This window comes from Balaenoptera borealis (assembly GCF_965194805.1).
Source record: "Balaenoptera borealis genome assembly, chromosome: 3".
Lineage (NCBI taxonomy): Eukaryota > Metazoa > Chordata > Mammalia > Artiodactyla > Balaenopteridae > Balaenoptera > Balaenoptera borealis.
In genome coordinates, this window is record NC_138866.1 from 171,492,750 (window position 1) to 171,517,806 (window position 25,057).

Sequence of the window (25,057 nt, forward strand, 5' to 3'; positions counted from 1 at the left end):
GACATGGAGATAAACAAGTTGGTGCTCTAGGCATATGAAGATGCTGACACTGAAAAGAGCAAAAACAGATAATCTTCCACCACCCCTTGACTCAAGCTCCATCTATTCTATAGCAATACTACTTGTAGCTGCCAGGCTACACTGTGCTATGCTTCCATGTCTTTCTGTATGCGTTGCATTCTAGCTAGAACATTTTGCTCCCCTTCCCCCTTCTGAAGAACTCCTACTCATCCTTGAAAACCCTATTCAAGCATCACCTCTTTTGCAAGTCTTTCTGACCTTCCCTGGAAGAGTAATTCTCTCCTGTATACTGCTTCTGTATTTAAACACATTTCTATGGTTGCTTGTATCATGCTGTATTCTCTTCTAGAAAATGAGAAATCTGAGACAGGGTTACTTGTATGCTCAGAGCACAGTATCTAGCATCAAACAGGCACTCAATAAGCATTCTTTGAACTGAGCTAGATTGAAATATATGGGAAACCTTGTTAAGAAAGAAGCAAAAGGGCTTGATGACTGACTGGTGTGGAATAAGAAAAAGATATCAAGGATAACTCTAGAGTAATATCCCCAGACTGTACGACTCCTAGAGCATATAAATCATAGACCCGTCTGAGAGGGTTTTATTTCTGCAGGAAATGAAGGAACAAAATCAATCCTTGGATCTACCTCAATTCAGATGTAAATGCATGAACACTTAAACCCTAGAATGGGATTATCTCTTTTCAGTTATGACTGTTCAAATTTAAGCTTTCTCCTGGGGTCTATGTCTCTTGGGGTTATAATAGAACTCTTTTACTTGATAATTAATTAGGGAAATGACAGGGCACTTCTAAAATCACTGAATCAATATAATAAAGATATACCTCTTATTACTTCCATTCCCACTTTTAGGTTCCTACCTCATTTCTTCTAGAAGGATTTCTACAAGCCCTGGGCCAGCTAAATAATGGCATAATTTGAAGGGCACAGAGGTCATACATCTGACTTATCCTCCCATGCCCATATTTACTTTATTTTTTATTTATTTATTTATTTTTAGTTGCAGTATGTTCCCACAATCTTTAGTTGCAGCATGCAAACTCTTAGTTGAGGCATGCGGGACCTAGTCTCCTGACCAGGGATTGAACCGGGGCCCCCCTATATTGGGAGCGCAGAGTCTTAGCCACTGGACCACCAAGGAAGTCCCCATATTTACTTTATTTTTTTAACATTTTTATTGGAGTATAATTGCTTTACAATGATGTGTTAGTTTCTGCTTTATAACAAAGTGAATAAGTTATACATATACATATATCCCCATATCTCTTCCCTCTTGCATCTCCCTCCCTCCCACCCTCCTTATCCCACCCTTCTAGCTGGTCACAAAGCACCGAGCTGATCTCCCTATGCTATGCGACTGCTTCCCACTAGCTATCTATTTTACATTTGGTAGTGTATATATGTCCATGCCACTCTCTCACTTTGTCCCAGCTTACCCTTCCCCCTCTCCATATCCTCAAGTCCATTCTCTACATCTGCATCTTTATTGCCGTCTTGCCCCTAGGTTCTTCATGACCATTTCTTTTTTTTTAGATTCCATATATATGTGTTAGCATCTGGTATTTGTTTTTCTCTTTCTGACTTACTTCACTCTGTATGACAGACTCTAGGTCCATCCACCTCACTACAAATAACTCCATTTCGTTTCTTTTTATGGCTGAGTAATATTCCATTGTATATATGTGCCACATCTTCTTTATCCATTCATCTGTCCATGGACACTTAGGTTGCTTCCATGTCCTGGCTTTGGAAATAGAGCTGTAATGAACATTGTGGTACATGACTCTTTTTGAATTATGGTTTTCTCAGAGTATATGCCCAGTAGTGGGATTGCCGGGTTGTATGGTAGTTCTAATTTTAGTTTTTTAAGGAACCTCTATACTGTTCTCCATAGTGGCTGTATCAATTTACATTCCCACCAACAGTGCAAGAGGATTCCCTTTTCTCCACACCCTCTCCAGCATTTATTGTTTGTAGATGTTTTGATGATGGCCATTCTGACCGGTGTGAGGTGATATCGCATTGTAGTTTTGATTTGCATTTCTCTAATGATTAATGATGTTGAGCATTCTTTCATGTGTTTGTTGGCAATCTGTATATCTTCTTTGGAGAAATGTCTGTTTAGGTCTTCTGCCCATTTTTGGATTGGGTTGTTTGTTTTTTTGATATTGAGCTGCATGAGCTGCTTGTAAATTTTGCATATTAATCCTTTGTCAGTTGCTTCATTTGCAAATACTTTCTCCCATTCTGAGGGCTGTCTTTTCATCTTGTTTATGGTTTCCTTTGCTGTGCAAAAGCTTTTAAGTTTCATTAGGTCCCATTTGTTTATTTGTGTTTTTATTTCCATTTCTCTAGGAGCTGGGTCAAAAAGAATCTTGCTGTGATGTATGTCATAGAGTGTTCTGCCTATGTTTTCCTCTAAGAGTTTGACAGTGTCTGGCCTTACATTTAGGTCTTTAATCCATTTTGAGTTTATTTTTGTGTATGGTGTTAGGGAGTGTTCTAATTTCATTCTTTTACATGTAGCTGTCCAGTTTTCCCAGCACCACTTATTGAAGAGACTGTCTTTTCTCCACTGTATATTCTTGCCTCCTTTATCAAAGATAAGGTGACCATATGTGCATGGGTTTATCTCTGGGCTTTCTATCCTGTTCCACTGATCTATAGTTCTGTTTTTATGCCAGTACCATACTGTCTTGATTACTGTAGATTATAGTCTGAAGTCCAGGAGCCTGATTCCTCCAGCTCTGTTTTTCTTTCTCAAGATTACTTTGGCTATTTGGGGTCTTTTGTGTTTCCATACACATTGTGAAATTCTTTGTTCTAGTTCTGTGAAAAATGCCAGTGGTAGTTTGATAGGGATTGCATTGAATCTGTAGATTGCTTTGGGTAGTATAGTCATTTTCACAATGTTGACTCTTCCAATCCAAGAACATGGTATATCTCTCCATCTATTTGTATCATCTTTAATTTCTTTCATCAGTGTCTTATAGTTTTCTGCATTCAGGTCTTTTGTCTCCCTAGGGAGGTTTACTCCTAGGTATTTTATTCTTTTTGTTGCAGTGGTAAATGGGAGTGTTTTCTTAATTTCACTTTCAGATTTTTCATCATTAGTGTATAGGAATGCAAGAGATTTCTGTGCATTAATTTTGTATCCTGCTACTTTACCAAATTCATTGATTAGCTCTAGTAGTTTTCTGGTAGCATCTTTAGGATTCTCTATGTACAGTATCGTGTCATCTGCAAACAGTGACAGCTTTACTTCTTCTTTTCCGATTTGGATTCCTTTTATTTCTTTTTCTTCTCTGATTGTTGTGGCTAAAACTTCCAAAACTATGTTGAATAATAGTGGTGAGAGTGGGCAACCTTGTCTTGTTCCTGATCTTAGTGGAAACGGTTTCAGTTTTTCACCACTGAGGACGATGTTTGCTGTGGGTTTGTCATATATGGCCTTTATTATGTTGAGGTAACTTCTCTCTGTGCCTACTTTCTGGAGGGTTTTTATCATAAATGGTGTTAAATTTTGTCAAAAGCTTTCTCTGCATCTATTGAGATGATCATATGGTTTTTCTCCTTCAATTTGTTAATATGGTGTATCACGTTGATTGATTTGCGTATATTGAAGAATCCTTGCATTCCTGGGATAAACCCCACTTGATCATGGTGTATGATCCTTTTAATGTGCTGTTGGATTCTGTTTGCTAGTATTTTGTTGAGGATTTTTGCATCTATGTTCATCAGTGATATTGGTCTGTAGTTTTTTTTTGTGACATCTTTGTCTGGTTTTGGTATCAGGGTGATGGTGACCTCGTAGAATGAGTTTGGGAGTGTTCCTCCCTCTGCTACATTTAGGAAGAGTTTGAGGAGGATAGGTGTTAGCTCTTCTCTAAATGTTTGATAGAATTTGCCTGTGAAGCCACCTGGTCCTGGGCTTTTGTTTGTTGGAAGATTTTTAATCACAGTTTCAATTTCAGTGCTTGTGATTGGTCTGTTCATATTTTCTATTTCTTCCTGGTTCAGTCTCGGAAGGTTGTACATTTCTAAGAATTTTGTCCATTTCTTCCAGGTTGTCCATTTTATTGGCATAGAGTTGCTTGTAGTAATCTCTCATGATCCTTTGTATTTCTGCAGTGTCAGTTGTTACTTCTCCTTTTTCATTTCTAATTCTATTGATTTGAGTCTTCTCCCTTTTTTTCTTGATGAGTCTGGCTAATGGTTTATCAATTTTGTTTACCTGCTCAAAGAACCAGCTTTTAGTTTTATTGAACTTTGCTATCATTTCCTTCCTTTCTTTTTCATTTATTTCTGATCTGATCTTTATGATTTCTTTCCTTCTGCTAATTTTGGGGGTTTTTGTTCTTCTTTCTCTAATTGCTTTAGGTGTAAGGTTAGGTTGTTTATTTGAGATGTTTCTTGTTTCTTAAGGTAGGATTGTATTGCTATAAACTTCCCTCTTAGAACTGCTTTTGCTGCATCCATAGGTTTTGAGTCATCGTGTTTTCATTGTCACTTGTTTCTAGGTATTTTTTGATTTCCTCTTTGATTTCTTCAGTGATCCCTTGGTTACCCATATTTACTTTAAATTTCAACAGAGTTTTGGTTAAGAATTTATGGTCCCTTAACACTCCCTGCACCCCCAAAATCTCAACCCTGGAAAAGTCTTATTTTATATTAAACCATATCAATCATTCGTTCCTCAGTATGAATGAATGAATAGGCTTATTAGCTTCTTTCCAGAGAGTAATTTTTAATAGTAGAGAAAAGGTCAGGAAGGCACTGGCTCCTTAGGGGAGTAGGAAGGGTTGCACCATGTAAGAAAAGAAGGGCACAGATAAGTTATTTATGAGGTGTGAAAGAAGACGAGTTGAAATCAAACACCACAGTATAATAGAATGAGATAGAATATAGTGATGAAGAGGGCAGATTTTAGAGTCAGGCTGCCTGGATTAAGATCTCGGCTTTGCCATCTCACTAGCCATGTGACATTCAGCATTACCTCACTTTCCTATGGGCGAATTTTCTCACCCATCTAACGGGGATAATACGAGTACCTAACTCATAGAGCTGTTGGAAAGATTAAATGTGTTAATATATGGGAAACACTTAGAATAACATCTTGCACACAGTTAGGCCTTATATATGGTACCTATTTTTATTATTACTTCATCATTTTGCCAAGAACCTTATTCTCCACCACAAAGACAGGGTGAGTTTTTCTGCTTCATAGTAAACCAAAACTCCTGCAGAATCCTGCATCTTCTCGCTTACACGACTTCTCTTTACATGAACCCTCTTCACCTCAGTGCAAAAACCTTTTGCTGGACAATCCCTTCCTAGTGGTCCTAACAAATCTGAACATTTCTCTGTTAATGTTTCTTCCTTCTGCTGCAGCACAGAATTCCACTAAAAATTCCTTTTGGAAATACGCATTAGATTCAAAAACACACTTATCTGAGGATTGCAATGCACCCAATCACCTTAACCTACTCCACCTAATTCCAAGAGTTTTAACACATTCCCTAGTCTCACTCACTGTTTGTTCTAGGCAAAGAAACCTATCTCCCTTTTGCCCCATTTCTAAGCATTTATTTAAATGTTCCTCATGCTTTTTCTTTCCTTCATATCTTGTTTGTACTTGCAAATTATAATTACAATATGCCCACTCTAGAAAGCATTACTTCTTTAATAAACCTACGATCTCAAATAATTCTACTGTACTCAACAAACTCTTTGTTCCAACCATCCTTCTGTAGAGTTTGGTGTCCCATACTTTAAGATGCACTGACAAACTGGAAGACTTTAAAAGGAAAGTGATCAAATGGTGAGGGGCCTTGAAACTATATACATATATATACACTCAGATTACTTTCTATTATAGGTTATTATAAGATATTGAATATAGTTCCCTGTGCTATATAGTAAATCCTTGTTGCATATCTACTTTATGTATAGTAGTTTATATCTGTTAACCTCATACTCCTAATTTATCCCTCCCCTCCTCCCTTTCCGCTTTGGTAGTCTGTCTTCTGTGTCTGTGAATCTGGGCTTGAAACTGTATTTAAAAGGGAATGGAAATGAGAAGATTCGGGATAAGTTTTGATTTTGGATAAATACAAAAAAGAGCTTGCTGATAATTAAAATCACCTGAAAATGAAACAGACTGGCTTTGCAGGTAATATTCAAGAAAGACCAGGCCGGTGACAGGGGTGGTGGGTAGGGATTGGGGTGTCATGTATTCAAAAGAGGTTGAATAAGAGCAGTTGTTTGCAACCTTCCCCCCCCGCCCCCATTCCTTAAGAGAAGCTAATTCATGTGAATACCACTGTTAAGTAGGGAAAATAAACACAAAATCTCATTTTGAGTCCAGAATAAGCCCCAGTTTACCTGCACAGGAAAGGATAAATTTCTTGTGGATAAACTTCTCATCCATCTTTGGAGACACTGCCTGGCACATAATAGATGCTTAATAAGTATTCAATGAGTGAATGAATGCTTAATCAATCAGGGCTCTGGACTGCCTAGGTTTAGCTGCATAATACTGTATTAAAGCTACAGAGTTTACACTGTTCCAAACAGAGAGTTCTTATCCTCGAGGAGCTTATAATCCTTATGGATGGAACATGAGGAAAAGCTTTTACTCTAGAATCAACTCTCTTAATACTTAAAATTTCTTGGAGGGCTCAAAGCTTGTCTGCATAGACACCAAGCAGAGGACTGATTTTACATTATAGAACTATGACTTAAAGAATTTACATATTATGAATGGTTCTTTATCTAATTGTAGAGCATGGGCTCCTGCACGAGAAGGTGTTTAAAAAGTAATATTTATTTATACTTATTTACTGAACCACTATTATATGTGTTGTACTTTGTTAGGATATATGGGGGTTACATGATAAGACTAGCAGTTGCCCTTGAAGCATATGTAAAAATATCTATGAATATCAACCAAAATAAGGAATATAAACTACATGAGAACAGGAATTTTGGTCTTTTTTAGAAAATTTTTTGTATTTCCAGCGCCTAAAAGAATACTTAGCACATAGTAAGCACTCAGTAAATATTTGCTTTGTAAAGCAACCATAATCTGATAAAAACTAATTTAAAAAATAGAGTAAAAAAAAAATTTGCTGAATGAATTATTGAAAGAGAGAGTGGTGCTCTCCCAACATTCTATTTGTTTCCCCACATTCCCTTATTCTCTTGAAATCAGGTGGGGTTATGGGACTAGTTCTGGATGGGCTGCGGTTAGAAATATCATGTGTCATTTCAAACCCAACATCAAAAAACTTGTGCAATCCTCCAGATCTCTACTCTTGCCACAGGGACCAAGGAAGCCACATGCTCCAGATGCGAACAGCTAGAAGATGGTGAAGACGTCATTATTCTGGGTCCCTAAATGGCTAGTTAGAGCAGAATGTCCCTTTTCCCACCAACCAGTGATAGATAAGTGGCATACACTGGAAAAAAAATTTTAAGTCACTGAAATTTCAGGATGATCTGTACCATAGTCTATCCTGATTAATACAAATAGTAAGTGCTATGAAGTTAGTACAGAGAATATACAATGGGAAATTTTCAGTTGGCCTGATCAAGAAAGGTTTCATAATGATGATGACAATTTAGCTAAGCCTTGAAGATGTAGTATTCCCAAGGTTAGTTAGCTACAAGATGGAAGTCATCCCTTATAAACCTTTCTTTTTAACTCTATTGACATAGTTTATCTAAGTGATAAAGATAACATGCTGAGCTGGCAGTGCTCGTCATGTTTTGGTTTTCTTTTACTTCTCCATATAAACCTTAAAATATTAAACAATCCAAAAAAAATCTTAGGAAAGAAAGGAATTGATTTAGAGTGGTACAAGCAGGGAAATAGTACCACCTGTCCTAATGGGAATAGGGAACATTTCTCTTTGACTGTGTGACAGCACAAATCTCTTGTTTGAAGCTTACATATAACCTTCAACACAGGAGAATATCGTTAAGTGCATTTCTGAAAATCTGCCCATAAATTCAATTGCTCTATATCAAATTTTGTTCTCCAACTGACTTATAATCTCAGAATTAGATATAATGTGTAATTACATATAATGTATAAAATTACAATGAAGAATACAGGAAAACTTTTAAATTTCATACTCTGAATAAGAGTAAATTTTCTTGTACAGAATGATAATAACACTAAATTCACAAGAAGTAATAAAAATAAAGAAGAAAACAAGAAGCTCAGCTTTCCTTTGCCTGAGTCAGTAGTATTCAAAGAGATGGAAGGCCCAAAGCAACTTTTCCCATTTGTGCTAAGAGACAGAAGACACCACAGAAGTCATCTATTCAGCCCCAACTCAAGGCAAGAATCCTTCTACAACTTTTATAACAATTACAGTCTGCCTCAATATTCGTATAGAGAATGTAAGATCAGACAGCTTATTCACTCACCATAACATATCTAGCTTATTATCCAGCTGTTGAAAAAATTTATTCTTTCTTAGCTTTTATATTTCTTATATTTTAAATTTATTTTTGTCTGCTTTAAGTTTCATTTCTACCATTGACTAGTAGTGTCACTTTGGGCAAAGTGTCTCACCAATCTGAGTCTTAAACTTATTTTTCATCTACAAAATATGGAACTGATGAGACTATGCATCTCTAACATCCTACCTAACTAACATTTTGTGATTTTAAAATCTTTTCTACAAAACTCTATATTCTGCCTTCGGACCTCCGCATAATTGCATCTTATGGCCTCCTTTCAGAGGGTAGAAGGAATGGAATCTTTGTTATGTTGTGAGGCCTTTCCAGTTTTCCTGTATCCCTTTGTCCTTCCGTAGCAGTAGAGTTTCAGCCTTATAAAAATTCAGACGAGTTTTTCCAACCTTTTTCATTTGTTTACGTATTCCCTATGTAAAGTATGTTTGTATGCAAAATTTTTCAAAAAGTTATGTGAGTACTGAAAGTAAGCTTCCTCATCCCTTGGAAAATCTGTGTTTAACTCTGAGTAGAAGGGCAGGCAACTGAGCTTGCTACAAATGCCTCCTAGCCTTTTAGAAGCTTTTCTCCCTGCTAATTAGCTGTGAATGTTTTGTTTATTTGGTTTCTGTCCCAGCAAGCAGAAGCAAAGGGGCTAGAAATGAAGGGCCCTGACTGTAGAGAGGGTGACCTCCAGGCTTGTCCACAGTTGTAGTTTCCATGGAAGAAGCTTCTTGGGAGGGAGGATGCCTCCACTTATAAATAGTTGTATAAAGTACAGTATTCCATTTACTCTCTTAGGCAACTTTTATTTTAATTTTTTAAGGTAAAAGTCATAGCACTACAGAAAAGATTACTCTATTTTCTCAGCCACTGCTCCTCAGCAACCTATAAATCCTGATAGGGTGGAGATATGCATGCTGGAAATTTCCTACAATAATTTCTAGTCTAACTGTGTTCATATTAGATCAGCTTGGTAGTGAGAAAAGATGGGACTGGGACTTAACAATGAGAAAGATTAACAACCTTAGGCAATGCACACATAAAGGAGTTGTACATTTTATAAATTACATTACTGAGAAATGTAACATAGCAGGTAGAGAGAAATTTAAATGGTGAGTTCATAGAAAATCAAACAAACTATTAAGCAAATAAATTCTGAATACTGAAGACCTTTTTCATCTCAGAAAATGTAGAGAACTATGAACTATGATTTCTGTTGGTAATCACTTGGGATATTTGGTACTTACTGATTTTGTATGAGAAATCAGTGGTGTTAAGGACCTAAATTATCATGGGCCCAAATAAATGAAGCTCCAACACAAACAGGCAGTGACAAAAATAAGATAAGTTATAAGAGTTAAAATTAAAATATGCACATAGCATTGGTTATATTTCATCCGTTGTTTGCTACCCTCATGGCTATGAATATGTTTCAGAACATATACGGTCAATTAAAAAATATCCAAGAAGGGCATTTTGGAGGTCAGAAAAATTTCTTGGGGTTATAGGCTGAATATAGTCAACATGGAAGACTGGATTAGTCAGATTCCAAGAGATTGTGTACTCCCTTCAAACTATCATGAAAAAAGAAGCACTGGTAAGATATGAAAGTGTCACTAGGGCTATACTTTTAATGTTAAAATTAAATTCTAGCCTCAAAGCACACTATGCCCCTCCTGATATAGGCCAAGTTCCTTGTTATATTCTAATTCACATTCCATGTCTTCAGTTGATCATTCCACCTGCCGTTTTCGCTGTCTAAACACATTCTTCTCAAGTTTCCCAAGCTTCCGGTCATGCATTTTACTCCTCTCTAAAGTTCTCTCATCTCTCTATGGACATCAATTTACAAATGCTCTCCACATTCTTCTTCTATGGTTTCTCATTTGACTTTTTACTTCTCTGCCTATGTGGGTACATGAATGATATAGGGACATACATTTTGCTAAATATAGTAATATCCATACATCTTTCCCTTCAATATTTTCCAATCTAGGAAATGTTTGTTATTAACTTAACATCAAATATTTTACACATATCAAGTATAATCATTTTCAGTTACTGGCCTCATTCTTCTAGTCTACCAAATCTTATAATTCTTTCAATATATTTTTCAGAACAAAGGAAAGGAACAAAACCCAGTGCTGGAGGTAATAAAGACCTTCTCAAAAAGCAAGGGGAGCTATCAAAGAAATACTTCTACCTCTGCCCTGCTTGATCACAGAACCACTTTGAGTATTTTCTGCCCACTATGTACTTTAACTTTCTCATTCCTAACAATGTATACGTATCTTTGACAGACATGTGCGATGGAAACACTCTGCTGTCTCAATGTCCTTTAACAGATTTGTCAGATTTATCTATTGGAGTATAAATTCCTAAATGGCTATATTCAGAGTCTGGAGACCTGGGATATAGTCTTAGATGATAGCAATGGGCTATGTGGAATTTTCTTTTTTCTTCTTTTTTAAAAAGCAGTTGTACAATGTTTTCCTCAGGTTTCTTCCAGTCCTAACACGTATGATTACATGGGAGTTACTGTATCTATCAAATTATTTTTGTACACAAACTAGTACACAGAGTGGGTACTTCACTGTCAAGTGTCTATTCATCTTTCAAGACTCAATTCAAGTGGCTCCTCTTTTCAGTTTTCCTTGGTTATCCTAAATAGAAACAATCTTACTTCTCTGAACATCTACAGAAGTCATTGTTTATACTACATATATGAAGCTTATATACCATATTGTGTCCCAATTATTTTCATTCATGTGATATAACCTCTACCTGACTGTAAGGTCCAAGAAAGCATATTCATCTCTATAGCCTCTTGTTCTGATACTGTGTTTAATAAATTTTTATTGAACCTGCTAAACTGTTTTTCTAAAAATATAACCAGAAGAAGTTTTATACATCAAATAACTACGATATAACTATTCTCATCTGTAATTTTTTTGGGAAAGGGATAGAAAAGAATTTAGGTAAAGTAAGTAGGCAACAAGGAATTTTCTTAGAGATTTTAGATACTAAGTAATAAACAGTGAACTTAGGAGCATAAGCTGAACCAGAACTGCCACTTTTTCAAATCCTACTGGATAACCAACATATATGCATGTGAAGTGTAATAAAGGAATGGGTATTTAGAGGAAGAGTGGGAGGAAAACAGCTGAAGATGAAGAGCTGTTGATATGACAAGGACAAAATTTGGGTACCAGTTCTGCTAGTGTGAGGCCATTTGCTGGAAGTCTCTGAATCTCCCACTTTTAGCTTGGATACTCCATCTTATCCAACAGCTGTCTGCTTACACAGAATATCTGCAGCTCAGTTTTAATGAACTTTCCATGAAATTCAAGGGATTCACACACGGAAGTAAAACTCCCTTAACTGATACCTATTTAACTAACTGTATGCTTATATGAGCTGGTTGTATTAGCTCTTAAACCTATTTGTGTCAGTGATACATGTTACTGTAATTATACGATTCAATTAAATATTATATTAAAAAGATGAAAACTGAGTAGAAAATGACAGTTGTTTCTATGAAAACCAAGTGGATGCTTTGGAAAGCTCAATGAAAGAGTTGCTAAAAATGCTGTTAACTAGATGTAAATAAGTCGATGATGAAAGACTGAGTGACGGATATCATACAAATCTCTAAGGCTTACACAACTACATTGCTTCACAAGAGTATGATTTAACTCTTCTTTAGAGAAATCAACTGGAAATTTGTCCTTAAAGAAACCAAGATGATAGGTATGGTTTACGCAAGAAAAAGGACTCCTACTTAAAAATAAAACAGTGGCCTTGTATCACAAGAGTGGTGAAGAAAATGTTGAAGGTCATGTGTATCATTTTTTTATATTGAGGGCTCTAGTAGGGCTCTTTTATCACCACTGTGCCAGTTACTAATCCAGACTGCTTCGGGTAAAAAGGGCTTCCTCTAAATTTCATAAATACCTTATTTAAGAAGATCTCATAGAAGTGTCACATGAAAATTTCAGTGTTGTAGATAAGGCATATGTATTCACATTACACGATTTTATGAATGATAAATTAATACAAAGGTCAAAGCAGATAAAAAAAAGCAGACAATCTAATCTTAATAGCAACTATTCAGTATTGCTTTGCTGATGCTTATGAAAGTATAAGCTATATGTTTATCAACCTAAAATACTTTCACTATTACAATTTGTATCAGAGTCTATTATATTACATTATTTTGTTAGTGAACATGAGAAAAACTTTAAACTTCAAACTGATTCAACAGTTTAAGAAAGTTTCTGAAGAGGCTAAAACGTTTTTATAAAATTCCTTATTTTTGTAAGCTTTCTACAAATTTGTGATGAGGCAAAACAATAACATGTAAATCTAAGCCATCTTAATATATTGATTCTGTTTTTGCAAATTACTCCACGCTAACCAAGAAATATGTTAATTTTACCAAGTAAACTTTGTTTCAAATGACTTAGATTAAAATTACAAAGAAGTGTTTCAGACTGACATTTTATGTGATATTTTATTTATACTGCCTCATGACTATACTTTTAAATTCATCTACATTCTGGTTTGCCTACTGCACAGATTCTAAAGCCAGCAAAAAATAATCATTCTTTAAAAAATATAGGAAATCATGTCCTAAAATATTTTTCTGTCACATCTTCTCATAAATATACCAGTATGATAAATATACTTTCCCCTCTCTCTTATTAACTCTTACATACATAGCATACAAGGATTGTGGATTTTTATTCAAATAAACAACATAAAACTTCAAATAAACAACTTAAAAACAAAAGCTTTTAAATTACCAAAATACTTCAATTGTCTCTATTAACTATAAACAAAATATATGATTCTGTAAGCAATAACTGTTAAGATAAACTATTTTGACAAAAGAACTGGTAAATAATTTCTCAAAGGCTAGAAAGAAACACACTAGTAATTTTTAGTTCATTTTCCCTTCAAATATAAAATTTTCATTATTAGAGGAAAAAGAGGAATAAAGTACAGAAGTTGGAGTCATTCACTTCCTTAAACAATTAGGAAAAACAGCTGTTACATGAAAAAAAGTGAGTAGAATTAAACAAATTATCTGTCTCTCTTGCTCTTTGTATTTTCTGAAATGAAACATTTCTTCCAAAATTACAACTTCAAAGAATCTCAAAATTTGTACACCAAAACTATTATATATTCTTTCAAATATTCTGTTTATGTGTTGGAAATCTTCTAACCAGATACAACAATTAAAATTAGCAGAGCAATAATAGAATATGTGTTGGTATGCTAAATATAAAAAAATAAGAAATTGCCACATAAATATGATATGTACATTCTATTGTCAGAGGAAGACTGACTAGCAACAGAAACTTTGATTACCAGTTTAAGACAAAATATCTTGACTCCTCTTAAAGTTGCAAATAAAATGGAAAGCTATATATATTTTTGCTTAATTATACCAATGCTTATGTAAAGTGTTTTTTTTTTCACACTATGTACTTAATTAAATGCTATTAAAATATGGTGACAAGCTATTTGAGCTCTGTTCTTTTTTACTGGATATGCCTTAAATGATTAAATTTTTATTGCTTTTATATCTGTCCTAAAGATAGTATTGCTGCAGCCACGTAGCACAGGGAGATCAGCTCGGTGCTTTGTGACCACCTAGAGGGGTGAGATAGGGAGGGTGGGACGGAGACACAAGAGGGAGGAGATATGAGGATATGTGTATATGTATAGCTGATTCACTTTGTTATAAAGCAGAAACTAACACACCATTGGAAAGCAATTATACTCCAATAAAGATGTTAAAAAAAATGAAGTAAAAATTATAAAACTGAAACCATAAAAAAAAAAAATTTATCAGAAAGAAGATGTGACACATATATACAATGGAATATTACTCAGCCATAAAGAGAAATGAAATTGAATTATTTGTAGTGAGGTGGATGGATCTAGAGTCTCTCATACAGAGTGAAGTAAGTCAGAAAGAGAAAAACAAATACCGTATGCTAACACATATATATGGAATCTAAAAAAAAAAAAAGGTCCTCATGAACCTAGGGGCAGGACAGGAATAAAGATGCAGATGTAGAGAATGGACTTGAGGACATGGGGAGGGGGAAGGGTAAGCTGGGATGAAGTGAGAGAGTAGCACTGACATATATACACTACCAAATGTAAAACAGATAGCTAGTGGGAAGCAGCCGCATAGCACAGGGAGATCAGCTCGGTGCTTTGTGACCACCTAGAGGGCTGGGATAGGGAGGGTGAGAGAGAGATGCAAGAGGGAGGGGATATGGGGATATATGTATACATATAGCTGATTCACTTTGTTATACAGCAGAAACTAACACAACATTGTAAAGCAATTATACTCCAATAAAGATGTTAAAAAAAAAAAGATAGTATTGCTTTTTTCCTTTTTTTAGTGTCTTGGAATTCTAAGGTGTTATAAAAGCAGTTTAAGAGATAGTTATAGGAATAGATACCTAAATAAATTTTAGAACTATTCTAAATTAGGTTTATACTTACACTACTCATTCAATCAGCATTAGGAAGCATCTACTGTATATTCAGCATTCAGATAGCAGGCATAAATTATTTTATGAATAATTAAAGTGAAAGCATCTAATATTCTAAGAAAGAGGTACATTTTACCTGGATTAGATGAGGCAATGCTTTTAGTGTAAGGCAAAACCAAATTCCCAGCTTGCAGGGGAGCAAATCATGCCATTGTGGTTTCCCCAGTAATCTAAAGGGAAAACAAAAAGCAAAAATATAGAAGCAAAATATAGAAAGAAAGCTGACAGACAAAATATTTTTATAATAATCATGAATTCTGTTTTGAATGGCTATTTCAACAAAGGAAGAAGTTTTTCAATGAAATATTTATGACAGTTATCACTTAATCTGACATATTTTATCATAAAATATATTAGTACAACAAATGCAATTATGTTTAATAAGTAAGAGAATCTAGGCTAAGATTTTGGGGAAGGGGACTTGTAATCAAGTTATAAAGATAAAGAAACAAAAGCCCTGTTTCTAACCTGGACTTTTCATCAGTTTGGCAAAATGAATTCTTAGACCTTATGATTACTTCAGCGGTAAAAGACTAAACATCATCAGAGCGTCCCCAAGTGCTGACAAGCAGATACGAAGACTGTAGCATAAACAAACCAATACATAAAAATTAATGTCATTTGCAGTTCACTGAAGCATTACTCACTGATGTCATCAGAACAGAAGACAGGCAGAATAGTCTCTGATCTCCATCTCACATTGATCCAGTTCCTGCCCTGCTGTGTGAACTATTTAAACCCTTTATTTCTTCCTATGAATCAATAGAAGAAATGGTGGTATCTCTTTGAGTGTGCTGCATATCACTGTCTCTCTACATACTGTCACTCCTGAGCTAAACTCTACAGTGATAGACTCTTCTAGTAATACTCTGTTTCTAAAGTTCAGTACAAAATTTTCAAACAACAAGAATTCAGGGGTTTAATTATTTAAGTATATATGAACACTTTACAAAGGGTAAAACCTGTAGAACTTTTGCTTAAGATTAGAATGTGTTTCATAAACTATGGCACATTATTAGTCTTTTATAAACTGAATACAGATGTAAATGTTAGCATATCTGAAATGGATATACATATGAAGTTGAATCACGTTAAAGACATATTTTAAAACAATTTTGAATTATAAAATGTTTTTATATGCTCCCACCTTTCATTTTTTTCTGAAGCACCAAGTTTTGATACATCCACAGTCTTCCCGCCTGTCTTTTTTTTCTTTTCTCTCTTTTTTCTACTAAGCAGTTCATCCTTAATGTGGAAAAAATTATGGTTACAGGTTATCATTAACATGTACTCTTCAAATGTTATCAAGAGTCTTCTGTGAAGGGTAAACATTATAGAAGAACATTTATGCAAATGTATGTAGGGTCCAACATGATTAAGTAAAATCATCAATCTTTAACAATAACTGTTGCCATGGTAACCAGTCCTTAAACACACATGAAGTTCAGCACTGTCAGTCATGTGTATCTCCATAGCAATCAAAGTTTTCTAAGAAGAGAAGGCGTTCAACTTACTTTTTCTCATTCATCCAACTTTAATAATGTCACTTCAAAAAGAATGAGTAAACAGATGCTAGTTCATGAATACTGATAAATATGTTTATCTTTAGCGTATAAATAAAAGCCCATAGCAGAATACACTATGTAGTGGTATATTAGGCTAAGAAAAATGTAAGATTTTTTTAACCAACTGATCTCTGAAATTATAAAATTATACTCATTTCAAGTTTTACTGAGTTAAAAGCTTTTAAAATAATCATTCTTTATATAAGGGCCTGCGACACAAAAATTTCTAAAATCATTTTACATAAAAAATATGTATATCTGGAAGGTGACAATTAAGAAAACATAGCTCTACCTTCTAATTTTCAGCTAGATATTTGAGCCTTCACAAAATTTTGTAACAAACTCAAATGCCACATTTTAAAAAAGAAACATATTTTCTTCTTATGTCATGGATTCTTGAAATAGAAACATATCAAATACTAAATGCTGAGTACAAAAAATATTAGAATAAGGAGTATATACAGAAAAGTTGAAATTTTTATCAGTTGAAAAAATAAATGTCTGAAATTCCATGTAAAATTAAGGAGGCTAGATCATTTGATTTATTACCAATACTTACCAGTTGTTTTTCCAGGTAGATTGACCAAACCACAGCATAATGACCCACTGTGAGAATAATGAACAAAAGTAATGCCAGCTCAGCATTGCTCATTTTTCTCACCCGCCTGTAGTAGAATACAGGCTGTCGCCAATCTGGAAGTCCATTGATCAGAATATCATCATACCTACAGCAGCAAATATAACAGTTTTTCATAGGGAGTTTAAAATAAAAACAAAAAACTTTATTTGTACTTATATGTAAAAAGAGGAAAGAGAAAAGAATTTCTCCAGAAGAGATAACATTTATATAGATTATCGGCATTACAATGGCCTATAAATCAAAACACTGTATCCAATCACAGACAGCCTTCAAAAAGGCACACAGAGATCTGCTGTGGATCCCAGACCCTGCGTGCTTAAACCCCAGCGATGTGACTCCTGTAATGGCAGCTAGGCTGAAGGAGCCACAGAGGCTACCTCTCTCCACTGCAGGCTGCAGAGGGGCCCCGCCATGAAAGTCAGCAACAAGAGGAAGGCTCTCAATGGGGGAAAATCAAGATAAGAGCTCTATCTGCTACCATGAATTATATATTAATGGAATCAAAATCAGGATAAATTTTCTAGTCAGTGCTTTTATTTCCACCCCTTTACAAGGGTTCAAGGTTGAAATATTTATCATTTTATCAAAGCTTCTTAATGACATAAAGAGCCTATAAAATGAGCACTTTTTAATTTTATGTTGGTCACATTCCTTTAGAGAATAAAAAATCCCCAAATTAGGAGATGTGGAAACAACCAATTTCTTGATAAAACTGTTTATTTGTAAACATTTAAGTGGCAATTTCCTCATTTTTTGGCTTTGCTGAAAGGGAAGAACATAACAAATAACAGCTTTCCTGGTAATGCATTTTAAATCTGCTTTCTTTAGAATGAAATTTCAACTGAATTTAAATTTACCCGTCAGACAGTTATTGAGGCCAATATTTTTAAGGTTAAAAATCAGGAATAACATTTATGATTGTAAAACTCAAAATGGTCACACACAAACAATGTTCAAAACACACAACCTGTTAATCTTAGTTCAACACAACTCATTAAATATTCTAATCACACTATTTCCAGAATTAAATCTTCACTGAAAGGCCTAATTTGGTGCAACACATTGACCAAAATATTTTAATTAAAAATATTCTGAGTTAGTCGCAGGCCTAATTACAGGAATAGAAATAGGGCCTATATTGTCAGGCAGGTCAGTAGAACTCAGTAGTAGGTTTTTCTCAAGTAAATTGACCGATCTAGGAATAATAGCGCAGCTGCTAAACTGCCAGTCTTGACATGTAAATCAATTTAAATGCAACAACTGCAGTAGCTACTTTGATAGTTATTAAATTGATACCTTGGAGATATGCTTAAAAAAATAAAGCAGAGGATTTATTACAGGCAACTTCTTTTTTCGGTACAAAAAATATTGGTTATAAATTCGAAATATATTTTATCAGGCTATCTAGAAAACGTGACTTTTAGGATCAACTTAGATTATTAATAATAATGGCAGATCAGAATAACCAATGTTCAAAGCAAAGGACATTAGTGGTACTAAACTCTTAAAGGCAGGCAAACTGTGTAGTATACAAGAATCTGCTAATTAAAATATGGTTGTGCAGTAGCTGGACCAAAGTTTGATGTTAAATATTCTTTTTCAATATTTACATAGCAACTCTTGAACACTAATATCAAGACATAATAACACGATTTCATCAAAAGTTATCATTCCTGTCCTCGAAAATTTATCTTTAAATCTATTTCTGTAAAAACTGACTCATTTTAGATAAGAAATGGATTGGCAAAAACGTTTCAAGTGGTATAATGCAAGATTACAACATTTGAATGAAGTCCAATGAATGAAGTGCTGAATTTATTCTGAATCTACATTCTACTTCAGATTTGTTGAGGAAAAAAGGTGGAATATAAAAATAATTATTTTCAGCTAATCTCTCCCATGAAATAACTTCAAGTAAAAAGTGTGGCTATTAATAAAGAACATCTAAGAAAGTGGCAACAATTCCCTAAGAGCATTGCTAAGTGTTAAATTTGTTTTAGATCTAAACTGTACTGGAAGAAAACCCAGCTGAGCTCATAGCTGCGAATCTCGTATCAAATATTTTATCACCATCATCTTTGAAATGCTATGTGTCTGTTAATAGCTACTATTTTCTACCCCACATATAAATTGTTAGTGCACAGCTAAATTCAAGATAGCAAAACCTTATGCACTGAACACATTAAACAAAACTAGATATTTACTAGGCTACGTCTGCCACTCTGAACAACAGTCTCCAAGGATTAAGCTTAGAATCAATGCTCTATTGATTTTACTATCAATGAACATTATGGCTCACACGACTGGCCATTTTAAGGGAAGATAGCTTCTATTATAGTTCACTTTTTAGAATATATGCTGTTAAAAGATAAATCACTGCTTTCCTGAAACACTGAAAAAATAAAGATATTTCTTAAAATATACACAGACATTATATTCATAAGTTATTTAAGAAAAAAATGTTGTGTTGACAACACATAAAATTTAAAACATCACTGTTATGCCTTTTCTATATTTAACACATAACACTGTTAAAATAATTAAGCTCATACAAACTGCTCTTAACAATTTGTTAAAATCAGATTAAGAATGTACACATGTATGAATATTATAAGAAAATACAAAAGTAAATCTCTATGATGAAAATATCACTAATGTAAAAAATCATATGGAACTATTAATTAGAAATTAAAACATTGATCAATTCTACATATGGCCTAATACATGTTTACATCATTTGATTTTCTTAAAATGCACATGATGAACATAATAATGGTTACATAATTATGTGAGTTCCATTCTATAGTCTGCAATTCATCAAATATTTTTAGCCTAATACAAACATTGGCAAGTAAATCTAAAAATGTTTAAATTACCAGAAGAAAAAAAAGTATGTAAATTAAAAATATTATTAGCATGCTTTGAAGAATAAAATAGTAACTATGAAATTAAAATAGAAAACATGTATATTATGAAAATGAATATTGAAATAATTCTAGCATTTGCCTAAATTGTGAATCTCCCATTGTAAAAAGTTAGAATTTTTAGCTTAAAAGAGTAACAACAACATCTATTTAGGTCACATATTGAAACTTAAGAATAAAAATTAATTGTACAAAGATCATAAACAGGAAACAAGCTTAAATTAATTGATCTTACTCTCCTTTATAAAATGTATATATGTGCCAAAAATTGTGGTACACAGCACTTTATATACTGTATATAATACGTGTCTTATAATATCTCCTAATTAGGGAAGGTACTAAGAAAGATTTCTTATTCTCAGGTTAATGTTTATTTTTATTCAAACACACCTGTAATCAAATTTACAATAAGGAGGTAATGGATTTGTAAAAGTTTCGCAGATTAAAGCTGAGAAAACTATACTTTTCACTGGATTTGTAAATAAAATGTGACTTTACTTAGTAAACTAAAAAAATACATTGAACTTTTACAAATATAGTACCATAAAATAGACAAAAAAATTTTAAGTTGCACAAGAGGGTTAGCAAAAGAATACTGGTAAAATTTTAAAATAGATTTTAAACAAAAGTAAATATACTAATATTACTAAAGCACAATCTAGTGTATATATGTAGTGATTAGGATCTACTCAGTACTTTATTCCAGCTAACACTCAGGGCACTTGGATAGAAATTTATGTCAGAACATAGCTGAGCTGCTATTTCCTAAAATAAGCAAGTTACCCAAGGAGTTCAGAAGACTTCTATATTAATCTCCCTTACACGAACCAGGAAAACTTTTTTCATGCTATAGTCTATGGCTTTGGGAGGAAAAAAAAGCTTAAAAGTTTATTCACAATTATACTCCTAGGAATCTACCTGAGAAAAATGAAAAATATCCGTTCACACAGACTTGTGCGTGATAATTCACAGCAGCGTTGTTCATCATAGCCAAAAAGTGGAGACGACCTCAATGTCTATCAGTTGGTGAATGGATAAACAAAAGTGGAATGTGGAATACTATTCAGCAATAAAAAAGAATGAACTACTGGTATATGCTACAATATGGATGTACCTCAGAAACATTTTGATAATAGAAAGAAGTCAGATGCAAAAGACTACATATTAGATGATTTCATTAATATGAAGTGTCCAGAAAAAACCACATTTATAGACACATAAAGGAGATCAGTGATTGCCTGGGGCTGGGATCAGAATGGGAAACGCCTGCAAATGGACTTGAGGGAATGTTTTGAGGTGACAGAAATGGTCTAACACTGGTTGTGGTTTGCACAACTCTGTAACTTTACTGAAAATCATGGAATTGTACACTTAAAATAGGTATTTTTACTAAAAATCATGGAATTGTACACTTAAAATAGGTAACTTTTATGGTATGCAAATTACACCTAAATAAGGCTGTTTAAAAAAATAAAATTTGCCTATTCCTTAAAAAAAAAAAAAAAAGTTACCCAGTTTGTTATTTTATCTATTTCAATGCTATTCCCTTTTCTACCAAAATTTTTAAAATGCACCTGATTTCAGTGAAAATACAATTATTTGTAAGGGAACTAAATAGATAAAAATGTCTATGACAATTTTCCAAATTACAAATTCCTGGAAGGTTACACATTACTTATTTAATGAATATTTATAATAAATAATTGTGATACCAAAGAGCATTTTTAAATATCAGTATAAGACAATCTTCTTTCAGAAGATAAAACAAGGAATTATAAACATTAGATAATTGTCTGTAGAGGTGCATTTCTCCTATATGTTTAAATACTCATAGGTCACCCGGCCTCAGGCGCAAGCTTTAGAGGAATGATTCTCAGCTTGATTAGCTAAGACTTTTGCCTCAAGGAAAACCAGTTACCAAAGAGTTACTTGTGCCTCAAGGGGTATAAATACTACAGCTGTTTGTGTAACTGTCAGATCCATTTTTTTCTACTAACACTCTACAATAAATGCAAAGGGAACTAATCCTAAAAAGAAAATGTTAGATGAGTCTATGTTAATGAAGAAACAATTTTTACATGAGAAGTGATTTGTTCTGAAAAGATATAAATAATTTCGGTAATTGGAAGAAATTGTTACAAAGTTTACTGACTTTTAAAATAACAACAAACAAAAAGGCAAAATCTGATGCCAAAGATGTAGAGAGACTAAATAAAGCTATCTTTACAGACACGTTCTTGATGTGTGAAACAAAACTAGGGGCTCAGTGAGAGAAACCAACTAGAAAATATGCACAGAATGACCAACACTTCTTTCAACACACTCGTAGGACTCTTTCAACACTATGGATTATCTCAAACCAGAGGAATGTCTGCTATGGTATCTGGACCAATGCCAGCCCCTTATTATAAAGCAAAGAACTCTTCAAGAGAATATCCTGAGTCCTTGCTTTGCAATCTGACAAACTGAGGTATTCAAATTAAAGAGTTAAGATGAGAACCAAGAGTGGTAGCTGACATTGTAGGATACAGAATAATTCCAGGTAATACATTTGAAGAAAGATTCAGAAGGTCACATTGCATACTTTTTTGGATTATCTTTAAGATATATTAGCCTCCATAGAGAGATACAGATATTTAGGCTGGCTTTAGCCTAAAATCTCAAATACCTACTTTTTTTCTTTAAAGGTACTCTTACTGTAAAGCACTATTTTCAAACTACAGATTGTAGCTCACTAGTATCTCCTGAAATCAACTTAGTGGACCACAATCAGCATTGTTTTTAAAAAGAAAGAAGACTGGTCTAGACTAGCCTAGAATAGAAAACATCAGTCTGTTTCACACACAATAAGAAGTGTTTTGTCAAATTTTTGTTTCAGTTGTGTCTGTGTGTATGTGTGTGTGTGTGTGTCCTGAAGCATGATGCAAAATGTATTTCTTACCGTGGGTCTGACTTAAAAAAACTCTGAAACCGGTCACAGTAGTGTCTACCTTCCACACATTCGGAAGAACAGAGGAAGGGGGGTCTCTCTGCAATCTCCTCTTAAGTCACTAGCATATAAACCACTGTATAAATACATTACTACTCTGCTGAAAGAGGCCCAGAGAAGTCTCAGAGTGAGGTAGCTGCCTCTTCTCTGACGTTCGACCCTAAACACAGAATCACTGGAGCAGAGGAAGGGAAGGGATGGAGGCCAAAGAAATAGGAGAAAGAAGCAAATATTTTTCTTCTACTCCTATCTTCTACAGACTTATACAAGTCTGTTCTCTCACTCACAAATTGGCTTTATTATTTTGAGGATGAGGAAACACCAAGAAATGGTAATAACTTGAATATCACTAATCGCCTAATTGCAAAACATTTAAGAAATAGAGGGGGGGAAAAGCCCCCCAAGCGCAGATAGGAGCAATTACTCATATATCAAAAATGAATAGGCATTTGTTTGAAGTCAAGTGGAATTTTATTTCCCAGAGCATAGATACTCACGTTAAAAATATTAGCTAATGAAGCCATGATCCTGAAGTCTATAAGTACTGAATCAACCTAGTGAATATTTTCAATAGAAATTAACTCTCCTATAAACATACATTTTAAAAACAATGCACATCTTGAAAGGAACGAAAATAAAATACTAACATAATAAAATGTTTAACGAGACAATTCTCTCCTTTATAAACTGAGACATCAAAGTATAACATCTTAATTCAAAAGCAGATGAACACTCACCTCTGCCTTCGTTCATCATCCTTTAAAACTTCATAAATGGCCACCAACTAAAACAGAAGCATTACTTTAAAAATAATCTCAACTATAGGAAATCACTTAGGGAGACGAACACACTATAATTCACATGCAAAAACCCCACGTACTCATATATACAATGAACAGATAAAATCTTAATTATAAGTAACATTTTACGGTTTTGGTAGCACCTTAAGAGGTTAAAAAAGGCTTGATACCAAAATAAATCTTTTTGAAAGATGCAAAACTAATAATTATCTTAACATGTGATTTTTAAAAGCAAAAACTTTAATTTAGACAAGAAAATTATGACAATTATGACCCCCAGGAATTTAGAGATTCTAATATAAAAAAATGTTGGTAAAAGCATATTTTGTAAAAAAACTGAATAAATACGTATACATTATATTTCTAAACTACAATCTCATTTTAAATGGAAATATTCTACGTGTAGGTTACTGTTTCTACCATAAACATTTATTTATAAATTATCACAAAAATACATATACAATAACAGCATATTTCACTTACTTGTCTAAACTGAGTTTCTGCATTTTCATCTTTATTCTTGTCTGGATGCAAAGTTAGTGAAAGCTTACGATATGCTTTTCTAATGTCTGCAGATGAAGCATCCTGGGGGGGTGGGGGGAGGGGAAAAACACAAAGCAAACTTTGTCAGTAAAAGAAATTCCCAGAACCTTGTTAAGATCTGAGAAGACAGCCAACCAAGTGCAGGACCCCAGGCAATGTAATTTGAGCAATCAGTCTAACAACCAGGCTATGCAACTAGCCTGACCCACATGACTGAACAATTATTCAATCTAATTTGGCTCTCCTCTTAACTTTTCATTACCATACATTCATTTAAAGAAGACAGTATTTGGCAAAACTTTTCAAACACTTGCCTTCCTAAAATTAACCAATAAATCTTTTTCAGTAATTAAGAGATCAAAAAGAAACAAATTAAAAATTAATACATCCGTGTGCCTTCAAGGAAGGTCTTTATTTATCTGAGAATCCTAAAGCCAATGTCTGAAGCCCAGGCTTACCATATGTGGTTCCTTCATTGCTATTTATATTGAATTTACCATGAAGCAA

The 25,057-nt window shown here is 34.0% G+C and overlaps 1 protein-coding gene across 1 annotated transcript in view; it reads right to left on the reverse strand.

Annotated features, from left to right (window-relative positions):
* Window positions 1-25,057, reverse strand: part of DNAJC1 (DnaJ heat shock protein family (Hsp40) member C1) — a 380,649-nt gene that overhangs the window by 106,435 nt on the left and 249,157 nt on the right. Inside the window, exons 2-6 of the mRNA XM_082385490.1 lie at window positions 24,491-24,592; window positions 23,945-23,991; window positions 17,214-17,379; window positions 16,237-16,334; window positions 15,166-15,259 (exon numbers count right to left, since the gene is read on the reverse strand). Of these exons, the coding sequence (XP_082241616.1) occupies window positions 15,166-15,259; window positions 16,237-16,334; window positions 17,214-17,379; window positions 23,945-23,991; window positions 24,491-24,592 (507 nt within the window). The remainder of the gene's footprint in view (window positions 1-15,165; window positions 15,260-16,236; window positions 16,335-17,213; window positions 17,380-23,944; window positions 23,992-24,490; window positions 24,593-25,057) is intronic.